Source organism: Gymnoscopelus braueri, assembly GCF_963280865.1.
Source record: "Gymnoscopelus braueri genome assembly, chromosome: 8".
In the NCBI taxonomy this organism is placed as follows: Eukaryota; Metazoa; Chordata; class Actinopteri; order Myctophiformes; family Myctophidae; genus Gymnoscopelus; species Gymnoscopelus braueri.
In genome coordinates, this window is record NC_137609.1 from 38,127,632 (window position 1) to 38,150,530 (window position 22,899).

General features: G+C 39.8%; 1 protein-coding gene across 17 annotated transcripts in view; it reads left to right on the forward strand.

Annotated features, from left to right (window-relative positions):
- The first annotated feature begins 842 nt into the window (after positions 1-842).
- ncam1a (neural cell adhesion molecule 1a) overlaps positions 843-22,899 on the forward strand; it is a 510,009-nt gene continuing 487,952 nt past the window's right edge. For 10 of the 17 annotated variants that reach the window (XM_080436535.1, XM_080436536.1, XM_080436537.1 and 7 more), the window contains exons 1-17: positions 843-994; positions 2,386-2,502; positions 2,730-2,906; positions 3,245-3,373; positions 7,095-7,271; positions 7,609-7,737; positions 10,956-11,075; positions 11,456-11,572; positions 11,779-11,955; positions 12,293-12,421; positions 13,333-13,452; positions 13,833-13,949; positions 14,169-14,342; positions 14,684-14,812; positions 21,613-21,732; positions 22,113-22,229; positions 22,453-22,626. In XM_080436535.1, the coding sequence (XP_080292661.1) occupies positions 2,418-2,502; positions 2,730-2,906; positions 3,245-3,373; positions 7,095-7,271; positions 7,609-7,737; positions 10,956-11,075; positions 11,456-11,572; positions 11,779-11,955; positions 12,293-12,421; positions 13,333-13,452; positions 13,833-13,949; positions 14,169-14,342; positions 14,684-14,812; positions 21,613-21,732; positions 22,113-22,229; positions 22,453-22,626 (2,191 nt within the window). In that variant the 5' untranslated portion in view covers positions 843-994; positions 2,386-2,417. Of the gene's footprint in view, positions 995-2,385; positions 2,503-2,729; positions 2,907-3,244; positions 3,374-7,094; positions 7,272-7,608; positions 7,738-10,955; positions 11,076-11,455; positions 11,573-11,778; positions 11,956-12,292; positions 12,422-13,332; positions 13,453-13,832; positions 13,950-14,168; positions 14,343-14,683; positions 14,813-21,612; positions 21,733-22,112; positions 22,230-22,452; positions 22,627-22,899 lie in introns of those variants that run through there. The other 7 variants (XM_080436544.1, XM_080436545.1, XM_080436547.1 and 4 more) reach the window with 7 other exon arrangements.

The window sequence follows — 22,899 nt, forward strand, 5'->3', positions numbered from 1 at the left end:
GCCCCAAATTTTTCAGATCAGCCTGTCATAGCGCCACCATGAGGCAGACTTTTGCAAAAACATTTTTTTTGTTATTGTCACCAGATGTTACTTATAATCTGGTGAACAAAAAAAAACTTGCAATGAACATGTTGAGGAGTACATACATGTCTATGGAAATATCACATACTTTGTTGTTGTCCGGCAGAAACTTTTTTGTTAACTATTTACTTGTTAAGTAAATAAAGCATTCATACTTTGGAACTCATACAACCCCTGGTAAGTGACACCGCTGTGCTCTGCTGTGTGTCCGCTACAACTGTTTAGATCCCATAGCCTGAGAGGATGGCGAGCGCTCAATGAGGAGAAAGTGTTGACTAGTTGTTTGCAAGCCAACCCAAGCTAACCTGTAATAAGGATGTTTTCCCCCCCTTTTGTTCAACACACAGATGAGTGCCTTACATTTGGCTACAGTGGCAAAAAACAAAACAACGATTGATATTGCACTGTAGCTATATAACATTTTTGTAATGTGATGCATTTATATGTGACCTTGTTACGGTCCAAAAGTATGACATGCAGGAGATTCAGTTGACCCTAAATTATTTTCATATTTTCAAATACAGTATCCTTTGGAAATGGTTTGGACACCCCTGTTAGAGTAGAGTAGGGTATGCAAGCTTAATGTGTGTGTGTGTGTGTGTGTGTGTGTGTGTGTGTGTGTGTGTGTGTGTGTGTGTGTGTGTGTGTGTGTGTGTGTGTGTGTGTGTGTGTGTGTGTGTGTGTGTGTGTGTGTGTGGGTGGTACAGGTACATCCTGTCTAGACATTATTATCTATGCCACTGGCATTGGTGTAATGTTAAGCGCCTTCCGCAAAAGTGTGCTAGTCTGACATGAATACTTCACATTTGTGTTTAGGTGTGTCTTTGTATAAGAGGTATTAAAGTGCATGAACGTCTGTTTGGATTTCATCAGCTTTTGTTCCTCAGATAAAGCATATCACAAATAATCAAAGGTAAGAGAATCTTGCTTGAAATGGCTCATTCTTTAATGTAGATATCTGCTTCTTGAGATATGCGACAAAACATGCTTCAAATCTCATGCGTATATATATATATGAATGAATGTTTTATTTCCGTGTCCGGACAATTTATTTCTCGTCCTACATGGGATTATCAGACACATAAATTTTAAAACAAAAAAACAAAAACAAAATTACAAACATTCCAGTGTACAGCCAACCAGCAACTCATAGTACAGCCTGATTTGAAACAAGCCATATACAGTACATACATTTATATATACCTGCACATAGAATACATACATACACATTTATAAAGGAATTCATCTATTAAAAGTCACCCTTCTCCTTCTATCCCACGCTTTATAAAGATATTCTGAAAATGCAAAAATATGAAGAAAAATAAATTCAATTAAAGCACCATTCTCATAATCTATCAGGTTTAGATCAGGGGTTGGATTTTTTTAAACAGTATATCTCTCAGGTCATTATACAAAGGACAAAATAAAATAAAATGGATTTCATTCTCCACCTCATTCAAATCTTCCGCAGCTATGCCTCTATGTCTTCCTGTTTCAATATGTAATGGCAGAATGCCACATCTTATCTGCGCACAAAGTGACCTCCGACTTTTTGCCAAATTATACAAAACATAATTTTCACATTTTTAAAAAAGACAATATGTTCTTAATTTTGGCTTTTGCCAAATTTCTTCTGACCAGGTTTGTATGCATTTTGCACGGATTCTGTTTTTAAACTCCTCCACATTCACAGTTGTTCTTTGGAAATAATGTTCTTCCAGACCACATTCCCGCAATACATCAAAGATCTCAGAGACCCATTCCCCTTCTCCAGACAGATCCCAGTAAAAAATGTGACTAGCCACCCTATTGGATGGCAGACACAGCAACCTGTTCCAGAGCCCACACTAAACTTGAAGCTACTTCTTTCTGTACCTGGGTTTCTAAAATGCATTACTTGTGTTTTCTTTTGATTAATACACATTCTCCACTTCTTGCACCATTCATTAACACAAGTCAACATTTTTTGTAAATCCTCTTCACTTTCTGAAAGTAAAATAATATCGTCAGCATAAAAGCGTCTGCTAAATGACTGTAATGTAATGTAATGTAAAAGATATCACTCAACATTAATCTTAATCTTGGCATCAAATGTAGAGGCTGATGTTATTATAGTTTTTTTTCATGTAGCATTGTGGTCAAATGTTTTTAAAACCAAATCAAGGCAGGGTTGTTCATGCCTCAAAATAGGTCTTAGGTAGTGAATTTGCATGGCAGCAACTGTGGTATCTCGTAGTTCTTATGTTTACATTAATATTAAGAAATCCTTATTATTAAAGTTTTTGTTCTATTACTTCATTCCAGACCAGTCTTCGGAGTCCAGCTTGCAGGGGAAGATGAGTTCTCTAGAGTCAGCCAGCACAGTTTCTAATAAACAGGAGCCTGAGCCTGTAGCTGAGATTGAAGAAGACCACCTGGACCGTAAGTTTCATGCAATCAATTTGTCTTTATCTTTATTCTGCACACACACATACACACACACACACACACACACACACACACACACACACACACACACACACACACACACACACACACACACACACACACACACACACACACACACACACACACACACACACACACAGTCAGGGACCGACCTGAAACAATCTCCCCCTGTCTCCACCACCCTTACCTCACCTGTCCAGTGGCGACATCAGAGGGAGAGACCAACCAACCTCCTCCACAAGTGGACACATCCGAGTCAGTGACAGAAATCACCTCCAACAGCTTCGTCATCTCCTGGGTGTCGGCCTCCGACACCCTTTCCGGCTTCAGGGTGAAATACGAGCTCAGCGAAGACGGGGCTACGCCCAGAGTGCTGGGTGAGATGTACTACACAGAAAACTGATTTAGGAGTTTTAGTTTAGTCTATTTGAAAAGCAATAACAAGCAGGTTAGAACATTTCGAGAATGATACACAATAAAGTCCAGGACTCATTTCCATTGTGGTCCTCATACATGACAGATCACATGAGTGATAGTCTTGTAAAATATATAAAACCAATTTTCGTAACAAAAAAAAAAAAACATTACAAAATAAATGTAAATAAATTCAAGCACTTTAACCGATTTGTTTATAATTAGAAGTTCAGTAATTTGTTACGCTGTCGGTAGCAGTAATCAGGCGTATTAACCTGCGCACCGCCCTCTGATCTCACAGACCTGCCTCGCTCCACCATGTCTGTCAATATCACTGACCTGCTGCCAGGACGCAGGTACAACGTCAACGTGTACGAGCTCCCCACCGACGGAGAGCCCAACCTCATCCTGACCACCTCACAGACCACAGGTAGGAAGGAACCTTTCTCCATATCGTTGCAGTCTGGTAGAAACCTCCTACTGTATCTCCATATACTTTTAACACAGGGGTTTTTGCCGAAGTTTTTCAGGCCAAGGACCCCTTAGATGAGAGAGAGACGAAGCAGGGACCCCAACTACATATATTTTATTAAACTGGTTTGCATATTGTTATTCATACTTATTGTCTCCGCCAGGCCGAAAGGCATGGTGAGAGAGTATGTTTTGCCCCCTGTCCGTCCGTCCGTCCGTCCATCCGTCCGTCCGTCCGTCCGTCCGTCCGTCCGTGTGTCCGTGTGTCCGTGTGTCCGTCATTCTGTCTGTATACAGCTATTCTCCGGCACCGTTGGCTTGCTTGCAGCGAAACTGTGCACACACACTCCCTGGATGCCACAGCAGAACCTCTGCCCCAAATTTTTCACATGGGCCTTTTATAGCGCCACCAGGAGGCCGATTTGCGCAAAACATATTTTTTGACAGTACTCCTACAGATTTTGTCCAAAAAATATAAATCGGTACACAGTATCTCTATAGTCATTAAACAAAATGTGTCTTTCAGATTTTTCATATTCCATCCTGATTGGCTAAAAATGGCTTCCAAAGTTTGCAGGAGTGCTCCGTTTTGAACAAAATGCCTCAAATCATGAACACAGCATGCAATTTCCTTGAAATTTTGCACACGTATTTCCATTATGCCGAGGAAGAAATGCCACTTGAAAATTTTCAAATCAGCCTCATGGTGGCGCTATAACAGGCCGATTCGTGTTTTTACCTCTAACTGCACCGATCGGTGTAAAACTTTGTAAGCACACTCCCTAGAGGTCAAAGAAAAACCTTTGCCCTGCATTTTTCACATCTGCCTTTTATAGCGCCACCAGGAGGCCGACTTATGTAAAACATTTTTTTGAACAAAATGCCTCAAATCATGAATGCAGTGTCCGATTGCCAGGGTTGGGAGTTACTTTTAAAAAGGAATCCCCTACAGTTACAAGTTACTTGCTAAAAAATGTAGTCAGTAACGTAATCCCGATTACTCCATTTAAAAAGTAACTACTAGTCACTTTCAGTTACTTTTGGATTACTTTTAAGTAAAACTCTATTTAATTAGATAATACAAGTTTTACCATTGATAGACAAGAATGTTGAGCCTATGAAATTAAGATAAGGACAACAGAAATATGGTTAAGGTTATTTAATTGTTAAGATTTGACCTCTCTGAACAGTTACATTACTGTAGAGTCATTGTGTCAACTAATAACAGATCATAAGAAAATGCATCTTGACCTACAGTACCATTTTGATTGTTTGACAACCAACACTAGCTCATTTTAAATAACACAACCGTCCCATATGGGATCTAAACTCCATCCATGTGTGGTCGAAGTGGCAAATAAAATCTCTTTTTGACATTTTGACATTCCTGGCTGACACTCATTTAGATAGACATGGCATGAGTTTAAAACATTGACAAGACAGTAAAGACTCAAAGAACTCAGCTCTATACAATTTTATTTATACCGTAGGCTACTCTTTAAATAGAAATCCTCATTTTATTTGACCTTTACAAAAAATAAATAAAACCTAATAAAATGCATATCCTTTAATAAAAAGACACTAAATGCCTACTAGGCTACTCTTTAAATAGAAATCCTCATTTTATTTGACCTTTACAAAAAAAAAAAAAAACCTAATAAAATGCATATCCTTTAATAAAAATACACTAACAGCCTATATTCCCTAAGGCTATGCATAGGCTAGATCAAGTAAATAGAATAGACCAGGTTAGCATGCCTTTACAGCCTCTGTTCTCTTCCCTAAGGCTATACATAGGCCTATAGGCTAGATAAAATAAATAAAATTACAGGCACAAACTATATTCCCTAAGGCTATACATAGACTAGATAAAATAAACAGAATATACCAAGTTACTATCAGAACCTAGTAACAATCAGAACCTAATAGATTATTGTCCCTTTAACCAAACCATCTGATCAGTTTAAGGTTAAGAGTAAAGGCTTCTATGCAGGAACATCACTGCAAAGAGGACGAAAAAGAGAGCCATGAATAACATCTGAAAGAGAGTCAATCAAAAGTAAGCCGTGGCCCGTGGGCAGTGCTGTATTTCCGAATATCGCTCTGTCTGCAGTGTTGCCTGGTCTGATTATTATAAGCCACATTGGGCAGATTTTTCTGAAGTTGCTTGTAAATAATGGTAGAACGGTTGTGAGCTTGTAGATCGTCTATTTTCAAATAGCCAACATATATAAATATGCACATTGTTTAATGGACGACATATATAGCTTTGAAGTGCTCATGTGGCCTTTTATAGTCGCTTCTTTTGGGCTTGTTTTCATGGACCTGGTAGCTTATTTCTCTCGCAAAGTCTGGCAACACCGCTGCTGACGCAGCAGTAGCCTCCACTGTGAGGATTTGACACAGAGAGGTGCGCGCTGTGCTCAATTCCAATCCATTGCTGTCTGTGTGGAGTGTGCACTCTTGCAGGTGGTTGTTTGGTGTTATAATACTTTATAACTTGTTTGTAAAATTAATGAGGGGAAGGGGAGAATGTAATCCTCCTGTAACGCCCCGTTACTGTAATCCAAAGACGTTACCTTTACGTTTTTTTTTACTCTGATTACGTAACGAAGTTACATGTAATCCGTTACTTCCCAACCCTGCCGATTGCCGTGCAAGGCCTAAGAACAAATGGCACCCTTTTCACATTGGCCTATTATAGCGCCACCAGGAGGCCACATTAACATACCTGACCTGGCGGACACCTGTGCTCCGAGGAGCACTTTTTCTAGTTTATTTTATTTTAGAAAGCCATCCATGCAACTTGATAAGTACATTTACTCAAGTACTATACAAGTGCTTACAATGCACAGTACAATTTTGAGGTACTTTTACTTCACTTTCCATTTTTGTTACTTCTACTCCACGACAATGACAGCATATGACAGCTTTAGTTACTTGTTACTTTGCAGATTTTATTTTTAATACAAAACCTACAGTAACCACATACAGCCGATCTACAATATGACACTTTGTGAGCTTGTAGATCTGCTATTTTCTAAAAAAATTAGTACTTTTACTTTGGTACTCAAAGTATATTTTGATGCTAAAACGTTTGTACAATTCAAGCTCCAACCCCCCCCCCCCCCCCACACACACACACCCCATACTCCACCGCCACCCCACCCCACCCCACCCCACCTCCCACACCACATGACATACCCCCTTCTGTCATACTTTGACTATTTGAAAACAAGAATTAATTGGATAACATATTATCCAATGTGAGAGTTTGTGACACGTTGTGGGCTTGTAGATCTGCTATTTTCCAAAAAAAAAGACAAAATGTGAAAAACGTGGAATGTTTTTGCAAACATTTTTAGACCACAAATGTTATTTGATGGTCCCTGGCACTAACCTCGTGGTTGGACATGGACATACAGTCAGTAGTAAAAGTATCAATACTGCAATGTAGAAAATCTAGAAATACTCTGTACAAGTAAAAGTCCGCACACACACACACACACACACACACACACACACACACACACACACACACACACACACACACACACACACACACACACACACACACACACACACACACACACACACACACACACACACACACACTCTGTCAGGGACCGACCTGAAACAATCTCCCCCCTGTCTCCACCACCCTTACCTCACCTGTCCAGTGGCGACATCAGAGGGAGAGACCAACCAACCTCCTCCACAAGTGGACACATCCGAGTCAGTGACAGAAATCACCTCCAACAGCTTCGTCATCTCCTGGGTGTCGGCCTCCGACACCCTTTCCGGCTTCAGGGTGAAATACGAGCTCAGCGAAGACGGGGCTACGCCCAGAGTGCTGGGTGAGATGTACTACACAGAAAACTGATCTAGGAGTTTTAGTTTAGTCTATTTGAAAAGCAATAACAAACAGGTTAGAACATTTTGAGAATGATACACAATAAAGTCCAGGACTCATTTCCATTGTGGTCCTCATACATGACAGATCACATGAGTGATAGTCTTGTAAAATATATAAAACCAATTTTCGTAACAAAAAAAAAAAAAATTACAAAATAAATGTAAATAAATTCAAGCACTTTAACCGATTTGTTTATAATTAGAAGTTCAGTAATTTGTTACGCTGTCGGTAGCAGTAATCAGGCGTATTAACCTGCGCACCGCCCTCTGATCTCACAGACCTGCCTCGCTCCACCATGTCTGTCAATATCACTGACCTGCTGCCAGGACGCAGGTACAACGTCAACGTGTACGAGCTCCCCACCGACGGAGAGCCCAACCTCATCCTGACCACCTCACAGACCACAGGTAGGAAGGAACCTTTCTCCATATCGTTGCAGTCTGGTAGAAACCTCCTACTGTATCTCCATATACTTTTAACACAGGGGTTTTTGCCGAAGTTTTTCAGGCCAAGGACCCCTTAGATGAGAGAGAGACGAAGCAGGGACCCCAACTACATATATTTTATTAAACTGGGTTGCATATTGTTATTCATACTTATTGTCTCCGCCAGGCCGAAAGGCATGGCGAGAGAGTACGTTTTGCCCGCTGTCCGTCCGTCCGTCCGTCCGTGTGTCCGTGTGTCCGTCATTCTGTGTTATACAGTACAGCTAATCTCCGGCACCGTTGGCTTGCACGCAGCGAAACTGTGCACACACACTCCCTGGATGCCACAGCAGAACCCCTGCCCCAAATTTTTCACATGGGCCTTTGACAGTACTCCTACAGATTTTGTCCAAAAATCCCGTAAATCAGTACACAGTATCTCTATAGTCATTAAACGAAATGTGTTTTTCAGATTTTTCAGATTCCATCCTGATTGGCTAAAAATGGCTTCCAAAGTTTGCAGGAGTGCTCCGTTTTGAACAAAATGCCTCAAATCATGAACACAGCATGCAATTTCCTTGAAATGTTGCACACGTATTTCCAGTATGCTGAGGAAGAAATGCCACTTGAACATTTTCAAATCAGCCTCATGGTGGCGCTATAACAGGCCGATTCGTGTTTTTACCTATATCTGCACCGATCGGTGTAAAACTTTGTAAGCACACTCCCTAGAGGTCAAAGAAAAACCCTTGCCCTGCATTTTTCACATCTGCCTTTATAGCGCCACCAGGAGGCCGACTTATGTAAAACATTTTTTTAATGTTACTCCTTCCGATTTTATCCAAATTTCACGCAAATCGGTACACATGATCTCAATAGTCATGTGATCAAGATGGATGGATGTGTTTGCTTTTTCATATTTCATCCTGATTGGCTATAAGATTGACATCTAAAGTTTGCAGTAGTGGCTTGTTTTGAACAAAATGCCGCAAATCATGAACGCAACATCCGATTGCGGTCAAACTTTGCACGCCCATTCACACTATGTTGAGGAGCAAATGCCATTCTTTTAACATTGGCCTGTTATAGCGCCACCAGCAGGTCTAATTTAGCTAAACTAATTTTTTGAACAAAATGCCTCAAATCATGAATGCAGTGGCCTAAGAACAAATGGCAACCTTTTCACATTGGCCTATTATAGCGCCACCAGGAGGCCACATTAACCTACCTGACCTGGCGGAGACCTGTGCTCCGAGGAGCACTTTTTCTAGTTTATTTTATTGTAGAAAGCCATCCATTCAACTTGATAAGTACATTTACTCAAGTACTATACAAGTGCTTACAATGCACAGTACAATTTTGAGGTACTTTTACTTCACTTTCCATTTTTGTTACTTCTACTCCACGACAATGACAGCATATGACAGCTTTAGTTACTTGTTACTTTGCAGATTTTATTTTTAATACAAAACCTACAGTAACCACATACAGCCGATCTACAATATGACACTTTGTGAGCTTGTAGATCTGCTATTTTCTAAAAAAAATAGTACTTTTACTTTGGTACTCAAAGTATATTTTGATGCTAAAACGTTTGTACAATTCAAGCTCCAACCCCCCCCCCCCCCCCCCCCCACACACACACACACACCCCATGCTCCACCCCACCCCACCCCACCTCCCACACCACATGACATACCCCCTCTGTCATACTTTGACTATTTGAAAACAAGAATTAATTGGATAACATATTATCCAATGTGAGAGTTTGTGACACGTTATGGGCTTGTAGATCTGCTATTTTCAAAACTAATTGACAAAATGTGAAAATTTTGCAAACATTTTTAGACCACAAATGTTATTTGATGGTCCCTGGCACTAACCTCGTGGTTGGACATGGACATACAGTCAGTGGAAAAAGCATTCAAATTTTTTACTTTAGTAAAAGTATCAATACTGCAATGTAGAAAATCTAGAAATACTCTGTTACAAGTAAAAGTCCGGGATTAAAAATGTACTTGAGTAAAAGTACAAAAGTATTGGTATGTAAATGTACTTAAAGTACCAAAACTAGAAAGTAGGCTACTCATTATGCAGAATGTCCCATTTCACAAGTTTTCAAATGTATGACATATTTCGAAAAGAGTAGATCTACAAGATCTGTGACCTTGTAGATCGGCTATTTTCGAAATGGACGAAATGTATATGGGGTGAAGCAGTAGCATCCCCAGGAATTACATTTAGGGCAAGCAAGATTTTTTTTGCACCCCCCCCCAATCGGTGATCGAAAACCGGTGAAAGTGTCCGTTTTCAAGATGTTTTGGCCATTATCTCTGGAACGGAAGGTCATTTGTCAGGTTATTTGGGTTTTCTAGGGGAGAAGAGATCTTAGTTGGGCAGGCGACCGCCTGCCCTGCCTCTACAGTGGGTACGCCACTGGGGTGAAGTGGTTAATGTAAGTTTTGTAATAATAATTGAAATCTACAAAGTAACTAGTAACTGAAGTTGTCAAATAATTGTAGTAATAATAATAATGATAATAATATCAATAATAATGAGAACATTTTCTTTTCAATGCCACTGTATATCAAGCAAATGCTCACCTATACAATAAACCACAACACAGTGAAAGTGCTTTGAAAAAGGCTACAAGTATATATATATATATACATTTGTATATGTATATGTATATGTGTATATATATATATATATATATATATATATATATATATATATATATATATATATATATATATATATATATATATATATATATAAGCATATATAAAAAAGCATAATAAAGCATGGGAATAAACCAGTGTTGTGTTCTAGTTTTTTTATGAAGGTATACTATGTTTATTCCCTGCGTCCCACACGCACGGCATGCGCGCGTCTATAATGAATTAAATGTAAAAAACGCTGTTTTGAACAGTTTTGAAGGTGTACGGTGGCGACGAAAAAAAATCTCAAGGTATACGGCGTACACAGCATCTGACGGTAGAACCCACCACTGGCATAAACGTATTTAGGCCTGAGCCCTAAAAACTCAGCTCACCTGAGACTTGGACGTACTGTATTTTGGATCGCTGATCAGGTTTTGAAAAACAGTTCTTTATACCCTCTGTTTGCTGTGTTTTACATTCAGCCTTCATCTACAATGCTTTTGACATCACAGTACTTATTCAATGACTTAATTCCAGACCAGTCTGTGGAGTCCAGTTTAGAGGACAAGATGAGTTCTCCAGTGCCAGCCATCACTGCTTCTAATAAACAGGAGCCTGAGCCTGAAGCTGAGACTGAGGAAGGCCATCTGGACCTCAGTAAGTTTCATGTGATCACTCTTGCTTTATTTAGATCTGTTAAGTTGTAGGGTTATCACCTTATCGATTCAGTATTATCATGGCATCTTGTCAATAATGACAAGACCATAAAATCTATAGTCATCATTAAAATATATCACTCAACATTAATCTTAATCTTGGCATCAAATGTAGAGGCTGATGTTATTATAGTTTTTTTCATGTAGCATTGTGGTCAAATGTTTTTAAAACCAAATCAAGGCAGGGTTGTTCATGCCTCAAAATAGGTCTTAGGTGGTGAATTTGCATGGCAGCAACTGCGGTATCTCGTAGTCCTTATGTTTACATTAATATTAAGAAATCCTTATTATTAAAGTTTTTGTTCTATTACTTCATTCCAGACCAGTCTTCGGAGTCCAGCTTGCAGGGGAAGATGAGTTCTCCAGAGTCAGCCAGCACAGTTTCTAATAAACAGGAGCCTGAGCCTGTAGCTGAGATTGAAGAAGACCACCTGGACCGTAAGTTTCATGCAATCAATTTGTCTTTATTTTGATTCTGCATGCTCAAAATACACACACACACACACACACACACACACACACACACACACACACACACACACACACACACACACACACACACACACCACACACACAAACTCTGTCAGGGACCGACCTGAAACAATCTCCCCCCTGTCTCCACCACCCTTACCTCACCTGTCCAGTGGCGACATCAGAGGGAGAGACCAACCAACCTCCTCCACAAGTGGACACATCCGAGTCAGTGACAGAAATCACCTCCAACAGCTTCGTCATCTCCTGGGTGTCGGCCTCCGACACCCTTTCCGGCTTCAGGGTGAAATACGAGCTCAGCGAAGACGGGGCTACGCCCAGAGTGCTGGGTGAGATGTACTACACAGAAAACTGATTTAGGAGTTTTAGTTTAGTCTATTTGAAAAGCAATAACAAACAGGTTAGAACATTTTGAGAATGATACACAATAAAGTCCAGGACTCATTTCCATTGTGGTCCTCATACATGACAGATCACATGAGTGATAGTCTTGTAAAATATATAAAACCCATTTTCGTAAAAAAAAAAAAAAACATTACAAAATAAATGTAAGTAAATTCAAGCACTTTAACCGATTTGTTTATAATTAGAAGTTCAGTAATTTGTTACGCTGTCTGTAGCAGTAATCAGGCGTATTAACCTGCGCACCGCCCTCTGATCTCACAGACCTGCCTCGCTCCACCATGTCTGTCAGTATCACTGACCTGCTGCCAGGACGCAGGTACAACGTCAACGTGTACGAGCTCCCCACCGACGGAGAGCCCAACCTCATCCTGACCACCTCACAGACCACAGGTAGGAAGGAACCTTTCTCCATATCGTTGCAGTCTGGTAGAAACCTCCTACTGTATCTCCATATACTTTTAACACAGGGGTTTTTGCCGAAGTTTTTCAGGCCAAGGACCCCTTAGATGAGAGAGAGACGAAGCAAGGACCCCCACTACGTATATTTTATTAAATTGGGTTGCATATTGTTATTCATACTTATTTATTTTATTTTAGAAAGCCATCCATGCAACTTGATAAGTACATTTACTCAAGTACTATACAAGTGCTTACAATGCACAGTACAATTTTGAGGTACTTTTACTTCACTTTCCATTTTTGTTACTTCTACTCCACGACAATGACAGCATATGACAGCTTTAGTTACTTGTTACTTTGCAGATTTACTTTGCAAAGTGAAATCTACAAAGTAACTAGTAACTGAAGTTGTCAAATAATTGTAGTAATAATAATAATGATAATAATATCAATAATAATGAGTACATTTTCTTTTCAATGCCACTGTATATCAAGCAAATGCTCACCTATACAATAAACCACAACACAGAGAAAGTGCTTTGAAAAAGGCTACAAGTATATATATATATACATTTGTATATGTATATGTATATGTGTATATATATATATATATATATATATATATATATATATATATATATATATATATATATATATATATATATATATATATATATATATATAAGCATATATAAAAAAGCATAATAAAGCATGGGCATAAACGTATTTAGGCCTGAGCCCTAAAAACTCAGCTCACCTGAGACTTGGACGTACTGTATTTTGGATCGCTGATCAGGTTTTGAAAAACAGTTCTTTATACCCTCTGTTTGCTGTGTTTTACATTCAGCCTTCATCTACAATGCTTTTGACATCACAGTACTTATTCAATGACTTAATTCCAGACCAGTCTGTGGAGTCCAGTTTAGAGGACAAGATGAGTTCTCCAGTGCCAGCCATCACTGCTTCTAATAAACAGGAGCCTGAGCCTGAAGCTGAGACTGAGGAAGGCCATCTGGACCTCAGTAAGTTTCATGTGATCACTCTTGCTTTATTTAGATCTGTTAAGTTGTAGGGTTATCACCTTATCGATTCAGTATTATCATGGCATCTTGTCAATAATGACAAGACCATAAAATCTATAGTCATCATTAAAAGATATCACTCAACATTAATCTTAATCTTGGCATCAAATGTAGAGGCTGATGTTATTATAGTTTTTTTCATGTAGCATTGTGGTCAAATGTTTTTAAAACCAAATCAAGGCAGGGTTGTTCATGCCTCAAAATAGGTCTTAGGTGGTGAATTTGCATGGCAGCAACTGCGGTATCTCGTAGTCCTTATGTTTACATTAATATTAAGAAATCCTTATTATTAAAGTTTTTGTTCTATTACTCCATTCCAGACCAGTCTTCGGAGTCCAGCCTGCAGGGGAAGATGAGTTCTCCAGAGTCAGCCAGCACAGTTTCTAATAAACAGGAGCCTGAGCCTGTAGCTGAGATTGAAGAAGACCACCTGGACCGTAAGTTTCATGCAATCAATTTGTCTTAATTTTGATTCTGCATGCTCAAAATACACACACACACACACACACACACACACACACACACACACACACACACACACACACACACACACACACACACACACACACACACACACACACACACACACACTCTGTCAGGGACCGACCTGAAACAATCTCCCCCCTATCTCCACCACCCTTACCTCACCTGTCCAGTGGCGACATCAGAGGGAGAGACCAACCAACCTCCTCCACAAGTGGACACATCCGAGTCAGTGACAGAAATCACCTCCAACAGCTTCGTCATCTCCTGGGTGTCGGCCGACACCCTTTCCGGCTTCAGGGTGAAATACGAGCTCAGCGAAGACGGGGCTACGCCCAGAGTGCTGGGTGAGATGTACTACACAGAAAACTGATTTAGGAGTTTTAGTTTAGTCTATTTGAAAAGCAATAACAAACAGGTTAGAACATTTTGAGAATGATACACAATAAAGTCCAGGACTCATTTCCATTGTGGTCCTCATACATGACAGATCACATGAGTGATAGTCTTGTAAAATAATTATATAAAACCAATTTTCGTAACAAAAAAAAAAAAACGTACAAAATAAATGTAAATAAATTCAAGCACTTTAACCGATTTGTTTATAATTAGAAGTTCAGTAATTTGTTACGCTGTCGGTAGCAGTAATCAGGCGTATTAACCTGCGCACCGCCCTCTGATCTCACAGACCTGCCTCGCTCCACCATGTCTGTCAATATCACTGACCTGCTGCCAGGACGCAGGTACAACGTCAACGTGTACGAGCTCCCCACCGACGGAGAGCCCAACCTCATCCTGACCACCTCACAGACCACAGGTAGGAAGGAACCTTTCTCCATATCGTTGCAGTCTGGTAGAAACCTCCTACTGTATCTCCATATACTTTTAACACAGGGGTTTTTGCCCTTAGATGAGAGAGAGACGAAGCAGGGACCCCAACTACATATATTTTATTAAACTGGGTTGCATATTGTTATTCATACTTATTGTCTGGCATGGCGAGAGAGTACGTTTTGCCCGCTGTCCGTCCGTCCGTCCGTGTGTCCGTGTGTCCGTGTGTCCGTCATTCTGTCTGTGTACAGCTAATCTCCGGCACCGTTGGCTTGCTCGCAGCGAAACTGTGCACACACACTCCCTAGATGCCACAGCAGAACCTCTGCCCCAAATTTTTCACATGGGCCTTTTATAGCGCCACCAGGAGGCCGATTTGTTCAAAACATATTTTTTGACAGTACTCCTACAGATTTTGTCCAAAAATCCCGTAAAACGGTACACAGTATCTCTATAGTCATTAAAAGTGTTTTTCAGATTTTTCATATTCCATCCTGATTGGCTAAAAATGGCTTCCAAAGTTTGCAGGAGTGCTCCGTTTTGAACAAAATGCCTCAAATCATGAACACAGCATGCAATTTCCTTGAAATTTTGCACACGTATTTCCAGTATGCTGAGGAAGAAATGCCACTTGAAAATTTTCAAATCAGCCTCATGGTGAAGCTATAACAGGCCGATTCGTGTTTTTACCTATAACTGCACCGATCGGTGTAAAACTTTGTAAGCACACTCCCTAGAGGTCAAAGAAAAACCCTTGCCCTGCATTTTTTACATCTGCCTTTATAGCGCCACCAGGAGGCCGACTTATGTAAAAAAAAAAATTAATGTTACTCCTTCCGATTTGATCCAAATTTCACGCAAATCGGTTCACATGATCTCAATAGTCATGTGATCAAGATGGATGGATGTGTTTGCTTTTTCATATTCATCCTGATTGGCTAAGATTGACATCTAAAGTTTGCAGTAGTGGCTTGTTTTGAACAAAATGCCGAAAATCATGAACGCAGCATCCGATTGTGGTCAAACTTTGCACGCCCATTCACACTATGTTGAGGAGCAAATGCAATTATTTTAACATTGGCCTGTTATAGCGCCACCAGCAGGTCTAATTTAGCTAAACTAATTTTTTGAACAAAATGCCTCAAATCATGAATGCAGTGTCCGATTGACGTGCAAGGCCTAAGAACAAATGGCAACCTTTTCACATTGGCCTATTATAGCGCCACCAGGAGGCCACATTAACCTACCTGACCTGGCGGAGACCTGTGCTCCGAGGAACACTTTTTCTAGTTTATTTTATTGTAGAAAGCCATCCATTCAACTTGATAAGTACATTTACTCAAGTACTATACAAGTGCTTACAATGCACAGTACAATTTTGAGGTACTTTTACTTCACTTTCCATTTTTGTTACTTCTACTCCACGACAATGACAGCATATGACAGCTTTAGTTACTTGTTACTTTGCAGATTTTATTTTTAATACAAAACCTACAGTAACCACATACAGCCGATCTACAATATGACACTTTGTGAGCTTGTAGATCTGCTATTTTCTAAAAAATGTAGTACTTTTACTTTGGTACTCAAAGTATATTTTGATGCTAAAACGTTTGTACAATTCAAGCTCCAAACCCCCCCCCACACACACACACACACACCCCATGCTCCACCGCCACCCCACACCACATGACATACCCCCTTCTGTCATACTTTGACTATTTGAAAACAAGAATTAATTGGATAACATATTATCCAATGTGAGAGTTTGTGACACGTTATGGGCTTGTAGATCTGCTATTTTCAAAAAAAAAATACAAAATGTGAAAAACATGGAATGTTTTTGCAAACATTTTTAGACCACAAATGTTATTTGATGGTCCCTGGCACTAACCTCGTGGTTGGACATGGACATACAGTCAGTGGAAAAAGCATTCAAATTTTTTACTTTAGTAAAAGTATCAATACTGCAATGTAGAAAATCTAGAAATACTCTGTTACAAGTAAAAGTCCGGGATTAAAAATGTACTTGAGTAAAAGTACAAAAGTATTGGTATGTAAATGTACTTAAAGTACCAAAACTAGAAAGTAGGCTATACTCATTATGCAGAATGTCCCATTTCACAAGTTGTCAAATGTATGACATATTTCGAAAAGAGTAGATCTGTGACTTTGTAGATCGGCTATTTTCGAAATGGACGAAATGTATATGGGGTGAAGCAGTAGCATCCCCAGGAATTACATTTAGGGCAAGCAAGATTTTTTTTGCACCCCCCCCAAATCGGTGATCGAAAACCGGTGAAAGTGTCCGTTTTCAAGATGTTTTGGCCATTATCTCTGGAACGGAAGGTCATTTGTCAGGTTATTTGGGTTTTCTAGGGGAGAAGAGATCTTAGTTGGGCAGGCGACCGCCTGCCCTGCCTCTACAGTGGGTACGCCACTGGGGTGAAGTGGTTAATGTAAGTTTTGTAATAATAATCTAAATCTACAAAGTAACTAGTAACTGAAGTTGTCAAATAATTGTAGTAATAATAATAATGATAATAATATCAATAATAAATATAGCTGCAAGCAGCGATAAGCGGGGCCAGGGAATAGAGAGAGAGAGAGAGGGAGAGAGAGAGAGAGAGAGAGAGAGAGAGGGGGAGAGAGAGGGAGAGAGAGAGAGAGAGAGAGAGAAAGAGAAAGAGAAAGAGAAAGAGAAAGAGATAGAGAGAGAGAGAGACGGAATAGATTGAAGAGAGAGAGAGAGAGACGGAATAGATTGAAGAGAGAGAGAGATAAACGGAATAGATTGAAGAGAAAGAGAGAGAGAGAGAGAAACGGAATAGATTGAAGAGAAAGAGAGAGAGAGAAACGGAATAGATTGAAGAGAAAGAGAGAGAGAGAGAAACGGAATAGATTGAAGAGAAAGAGAGAGAGAGAATCGGAATAGATTGAAGAGAGAGAGAGAGAGAGAAACGGAATAGATTGAAGAGAAAGAGAGAGAGAGAGAAACTGAATAGATTGAAGAGAAAGAGAGAGAGAGACTTGGAAAAGGAATAGATTGAAGAGAGAGAGAGAGACATGGAAACGGAATAGATTGAAGAGAGAGAGAGCGAGAGAGACATGGAAACGGAATAGATTGAATAGAGAGAGAGAGACATGGAAACATAATAGACTGAAGAGAGATGGAAGCAGAACGGATTGAATGGACATCTCAACCTATTGCCATTAACAGGAATCGAACCCTCAACCTTTGGATTAACAGGCTGCAACACTACCTATAGTGCTATAGCTTTGTACAGATTGAGGTTGTCTGTTGAAGATAAAAGTGAACCAGTGAAAGCAGCCGACCTACAAGCTCAGAAACACGTTGCTATCTGAAAAATTGTGAGATTGTAGATCGGAGAGAGAGAGAGAGACATGGAAACGGAATAGATAAGGATAATTGCTTTAACAGGTCCGTTCATGAAAGTCCTTGCGGTCTTGTTTCCAATGAGGGCCTGTGAGCAATTAGGGGTTAAGAGTCTTGCTCAGGGACAAATTTCATTTGCTGGCCTGGCCTGGAATCGTACCTGGGGCAACTAGGGCCTCTGGCTCCCTAGGCTGGCTCACTAACCACTCAGCTATGGCCACCCCTCAAAAGAGAGAGAGAGAGAGAGAGACATGGAAACGGAATAGATTGAAGAGGGAGACATGGAAACGGAATAGATTGAAGAGAGAGAGAGAGAGAGAGACATGGATACAGAATAGATTGAAGAGAGAGAGAGACATGGAAACATAATAGATTGAAGAGAGAGAGAGAGATGGAAGCAGAATGGATTGATTGGACATCTCAACCTATTGCCATTAACAGGAATCGAACCCTCAACCTTCGGATTGACAGGATGCAACACTACCTATAGTGCTATAGCTTTGACCAGGCTGAGGTTGTCTGTTGAAGATAAAACTGAACCAGTGAAAGCAGCCGATCTACAAGCTCAGAAACACGTTGCTATCTGAAAAGTTTTGAGATTGTAGATCGGCTATTTTCAGAATGAAGTATGTCATACATTGCAAAAACATACCTTCTCAGATAAGCATTTCATGTTATCTTTATCAATTGGATATGTATTCATTAATACAGTCTTGTTGTTTGCAATGCACTTTAAATGAAGTCTCCACCAAGTGAGGCTTGAACCGGCAACCTTGATGTTATGAAACATTCACTTAAGCGGGAAGCCATTGGACCAACAGACCTGATCCAGTGAAAACGGAGGTCAGACAGATGATACCATTTCACGCAAACAACTGAAAAATCCTGGGTTTAAGTGTTTTTCAAACTGCTCAAAATTGCGGACAATCTAAGGGCGGAGAGAGAGACATGGAAACGGAATAGATTGAAGAGAGAGAGACATGGAAACAATAGATTGAAGAGAGAGAAAGATGGAAGCAGAATGGATTGATTGGACGTGTCAACCTACAGTATTGCCATTAACAGGAATCGAACCCTCAACCTTAGGATTGACAGGCTGCAACACTACCTATAGTGCTATAGCTTTGACCAGGCTGAGGTTGTCTGTTGAAGATAAAACTGAACCAGTGAAAGCAGCCGATCTACAAGCTCAGAAACACGTTGCTATCTGAAAAGTTTTGAGATTGTAGATCGGCTATTTTCAGAATGAAGTATGTCATACATTGCAAAAACAGACCTTCTCAGATAAGCATTTCATGTTATCTTTATCAATTGCATATGTATTCATTAATACAGTCTTGTAGTTTGCAATGCACTTTAAATGAAGTCTCCACCAAGTGAGGCTTGAACCGGCAACCTTGATGTTGTGAAACATTCACTTAAGCGGGAAGCCATTGGACCAACAGACCTGATACAGTGAAAACGGAGGTCAGACAGATTATACCATTTCACGCAAATAACTGAAAAATCCTGGGTTTAAGTGTTTTTCAAACTGCTCAAAATTGCGAACAATCTAAGGGCGGAGAGAGAGACATGGAAACGGAATAGATTGAAGAGAGAGAGACTAGGAAACAATAGATTGAAGAGAGAGAAGGATGGAAGCGGAATGGATTGATTGGACGTGTCAACCTATTGCCATTAACAGGAATCGAACCCTCAACCTTCGGATTGACGGGCTGCAACATTACCTATAGTGCTATAGCTTTGACCAGGCTGAGGTTGTCTGTTGAAGATAAAAGTGAACCAGTGAAAGCAGCCGATCTACAAACTCAGAAACACGTTGCTATCTGAAAAGTTTTGAGATTGTAGATCGGCTATTTTCAGAATGAAGTATGTCATACATTGCAAAAACATACCCTCTCAAATAAGTATTTCAGGTTATGTTTAACAATTGCACATGTATTAATTGACACAATCATGTTGTGTGCAATGCAACTTTAATGAAGTCCGCATCAAGTGAGGCTTGAACTGGCAACCTTCAGGTTGTGAGCCACACGTTTAAGGGAGAAGCCATTGGACCAACAGACAAGAACCTGTGAAAAAGGAGATCACACAGATGATACAGTTTCACGCAAATAGCTGAAAAATCCTGGGTTTAAGTGTTTTTCAAACTGCTCAAAATTGCGGACAATCTAAGGGGGGAGCTTACTGGTCAACGTGATACATGTGTTCCTCATGAGTCAAGGCACATGTGTAAGCAGGTTTAATGGCTGTCGGCCAAACGAGGCATGACTTTTGCCTGTTTAAAGTTTGCACTTTCAAAAAATCGCTATAGCGCCCCCCTTTGACCAATTGGAGTAAGATTGGTTTCAGTAATATTTGGAATGACCCTCAACATTAACGCAAAGTTTCAAAGAAATGTGAGTCTGCATGTATGTGTTAGGGGCAGATGAATAATTGTCATAAAACTGCAATATTCATTGGCTCATTAAAGCTTCATTTTTTCACTTATGGAAAATCTTTTGCACAGGTTTGTCGGCATAGTACCAAAGTTCATGTGTAAAACGTTTCGTGCAGATTACTCAAAAATCCCAGGAGGAGATTTAACTGTTTTTCATATAATTCAAAATGGTGGGAGATCTAAAGGTCAGAGGTCAAAAGTCAGAGGGTTAAAGTTGTTCATCATGAGTAGACGCATGTGTGTATTGAAGTTTTATGGCTGTAGGTCAAACAGGGCATGAGTTGTACCTGTTCAAAGTTGACATTTTCAATTGAGTGCTATAGCGCCACCTTTTGACGAAAGATTGTGAGATTTATTTCTTGATAGTTTTTCATGACCATCTACCATATGGCCGAGTTTCGTAAAAAGCGACAGCACGGTTCAGCCAGAACTGCGAAAAGTGGCAGAAACAGAATACGTACAATAATAAGACAGGTCCAGAGCTGAGCTCTGGCCCCGTAATGAATACATTTTCTTTTCAATGCCACTGTACATCAAGCAAATGCTCACCTATACAATAAACCACAACACAGTGAAAGTGCTTTGAAAAAGGCTACAAGTATATATATATAAATTTGTATATGTATATGTATATATATATATATATATATATATATATATATATATATATATATATATACATATATATATATATATATATATATATATATATATATATATATATATATAAAGCATGTATAATAAAGCATATATAAAGCATGGGCATAAACGTATTTAGGCCTGAGCCCTAAAAACTCAGCTCACCTGAGACTTGGACGTACTGTATTTTGGATCGCTGATCAGGTTTTGAAAAACAGTTCTTTATACCCTCTGTTTGTTGTGTTTTACATTCAGCCTTCATCTACAATGCTTTTGACATCACAGTACTTATTCAATGACTTAATTCCAGACCAGTCTGTGGAGTCCAGTTTAGAGGACAAGATGAGTTCTCCAGTGCCAGCCATCACTGCTTCTAATAAACAGGAGCCTGAGCCTGAAGCTGAGACTGAGGAAGGCCATCTGGACCTCAGTAAGTTTCATGTGATCACTCTTGCTTTATTTAGATCTGTTAAGTTGTAGGGTTATCACCTTATCGATTCAGTATTATCATGGCATCTTGTCAATAATGACAAGACCATAAAATCTTTAGTCATCATTAAAATATATCACTCAACATTAATCTTAATCTTGGCATCAAATGTAGAGGCTGATGTTATTATAGTTTTTTTCATGTAGCATTGTGGTCAAATGTTTTTAAAACCAAATCAAGGCAGGGTTGTTCATGCCTCAAAATAGGTCTTAGGTGGTGAATTTGCATGGCAGCAACTGTGGTATCTCGTAGTTCTTATGTTTACATTAATATTAATAAATCCTTATTATTAAAGTTTTTGTTCTATTACTCCATTCCAGACCAGTCTTCGGAGTCCAGCCTGCAGGGGAAGATGAGTTCTCCAGAGTCAGCCAGCACAGTTTCTAATAAACAGGAGCCTGAGCCTGTAGCTGAGATTGAAGAAGACCACCTGGACCGTAAGTTTCATGCAATCAATTTGTCTTTATTTTGATTCTGCATGCTCAAAATACACACACACACACACACACACACACACACACACACACACACACACACACACACACACACACACACACACACACACACACACACACACACACACACACACACACACTCTGTCAGGGACCGACCTGAAACAATCTCCCCCCTATCTCCACCACCCTTACCTCACCTGTCCAGTGGCGACATCAGAGGGAGAGACCAACCAACCTCCTCCACAAGTGGACACATCCGAGTCAGTGACAGAAATCACCTCCAACAGCTTCGTCATCTCCTGGGTGTCGGCCGACACCCTTTCCGGCTTCAGGGTGAAATACGAGCTCAGCGAAGACGGGGCTACGCCCAGAGTGCTGGGTGAGATGTACTACACAGAAAACTGATTTAGGAGTTTTAGTTTAGTCTATTTGAAAAGCAATAACAAACAGGTTAGAACATTTTGAGAATGATACACAATAAAGTCCAGGACTCATTTCCATTGTGGTCCTCATACATGACAGATCACATGAGTGATAGTCTTGTAAAATAATTATATAAAACCAATTTTCGTAACAAAAAAAAAAAAACGTACAAAATAAATGTAAATAAATTCAAGCACTTTAACCGATTTGTTTATAATTAGAAGTTCAG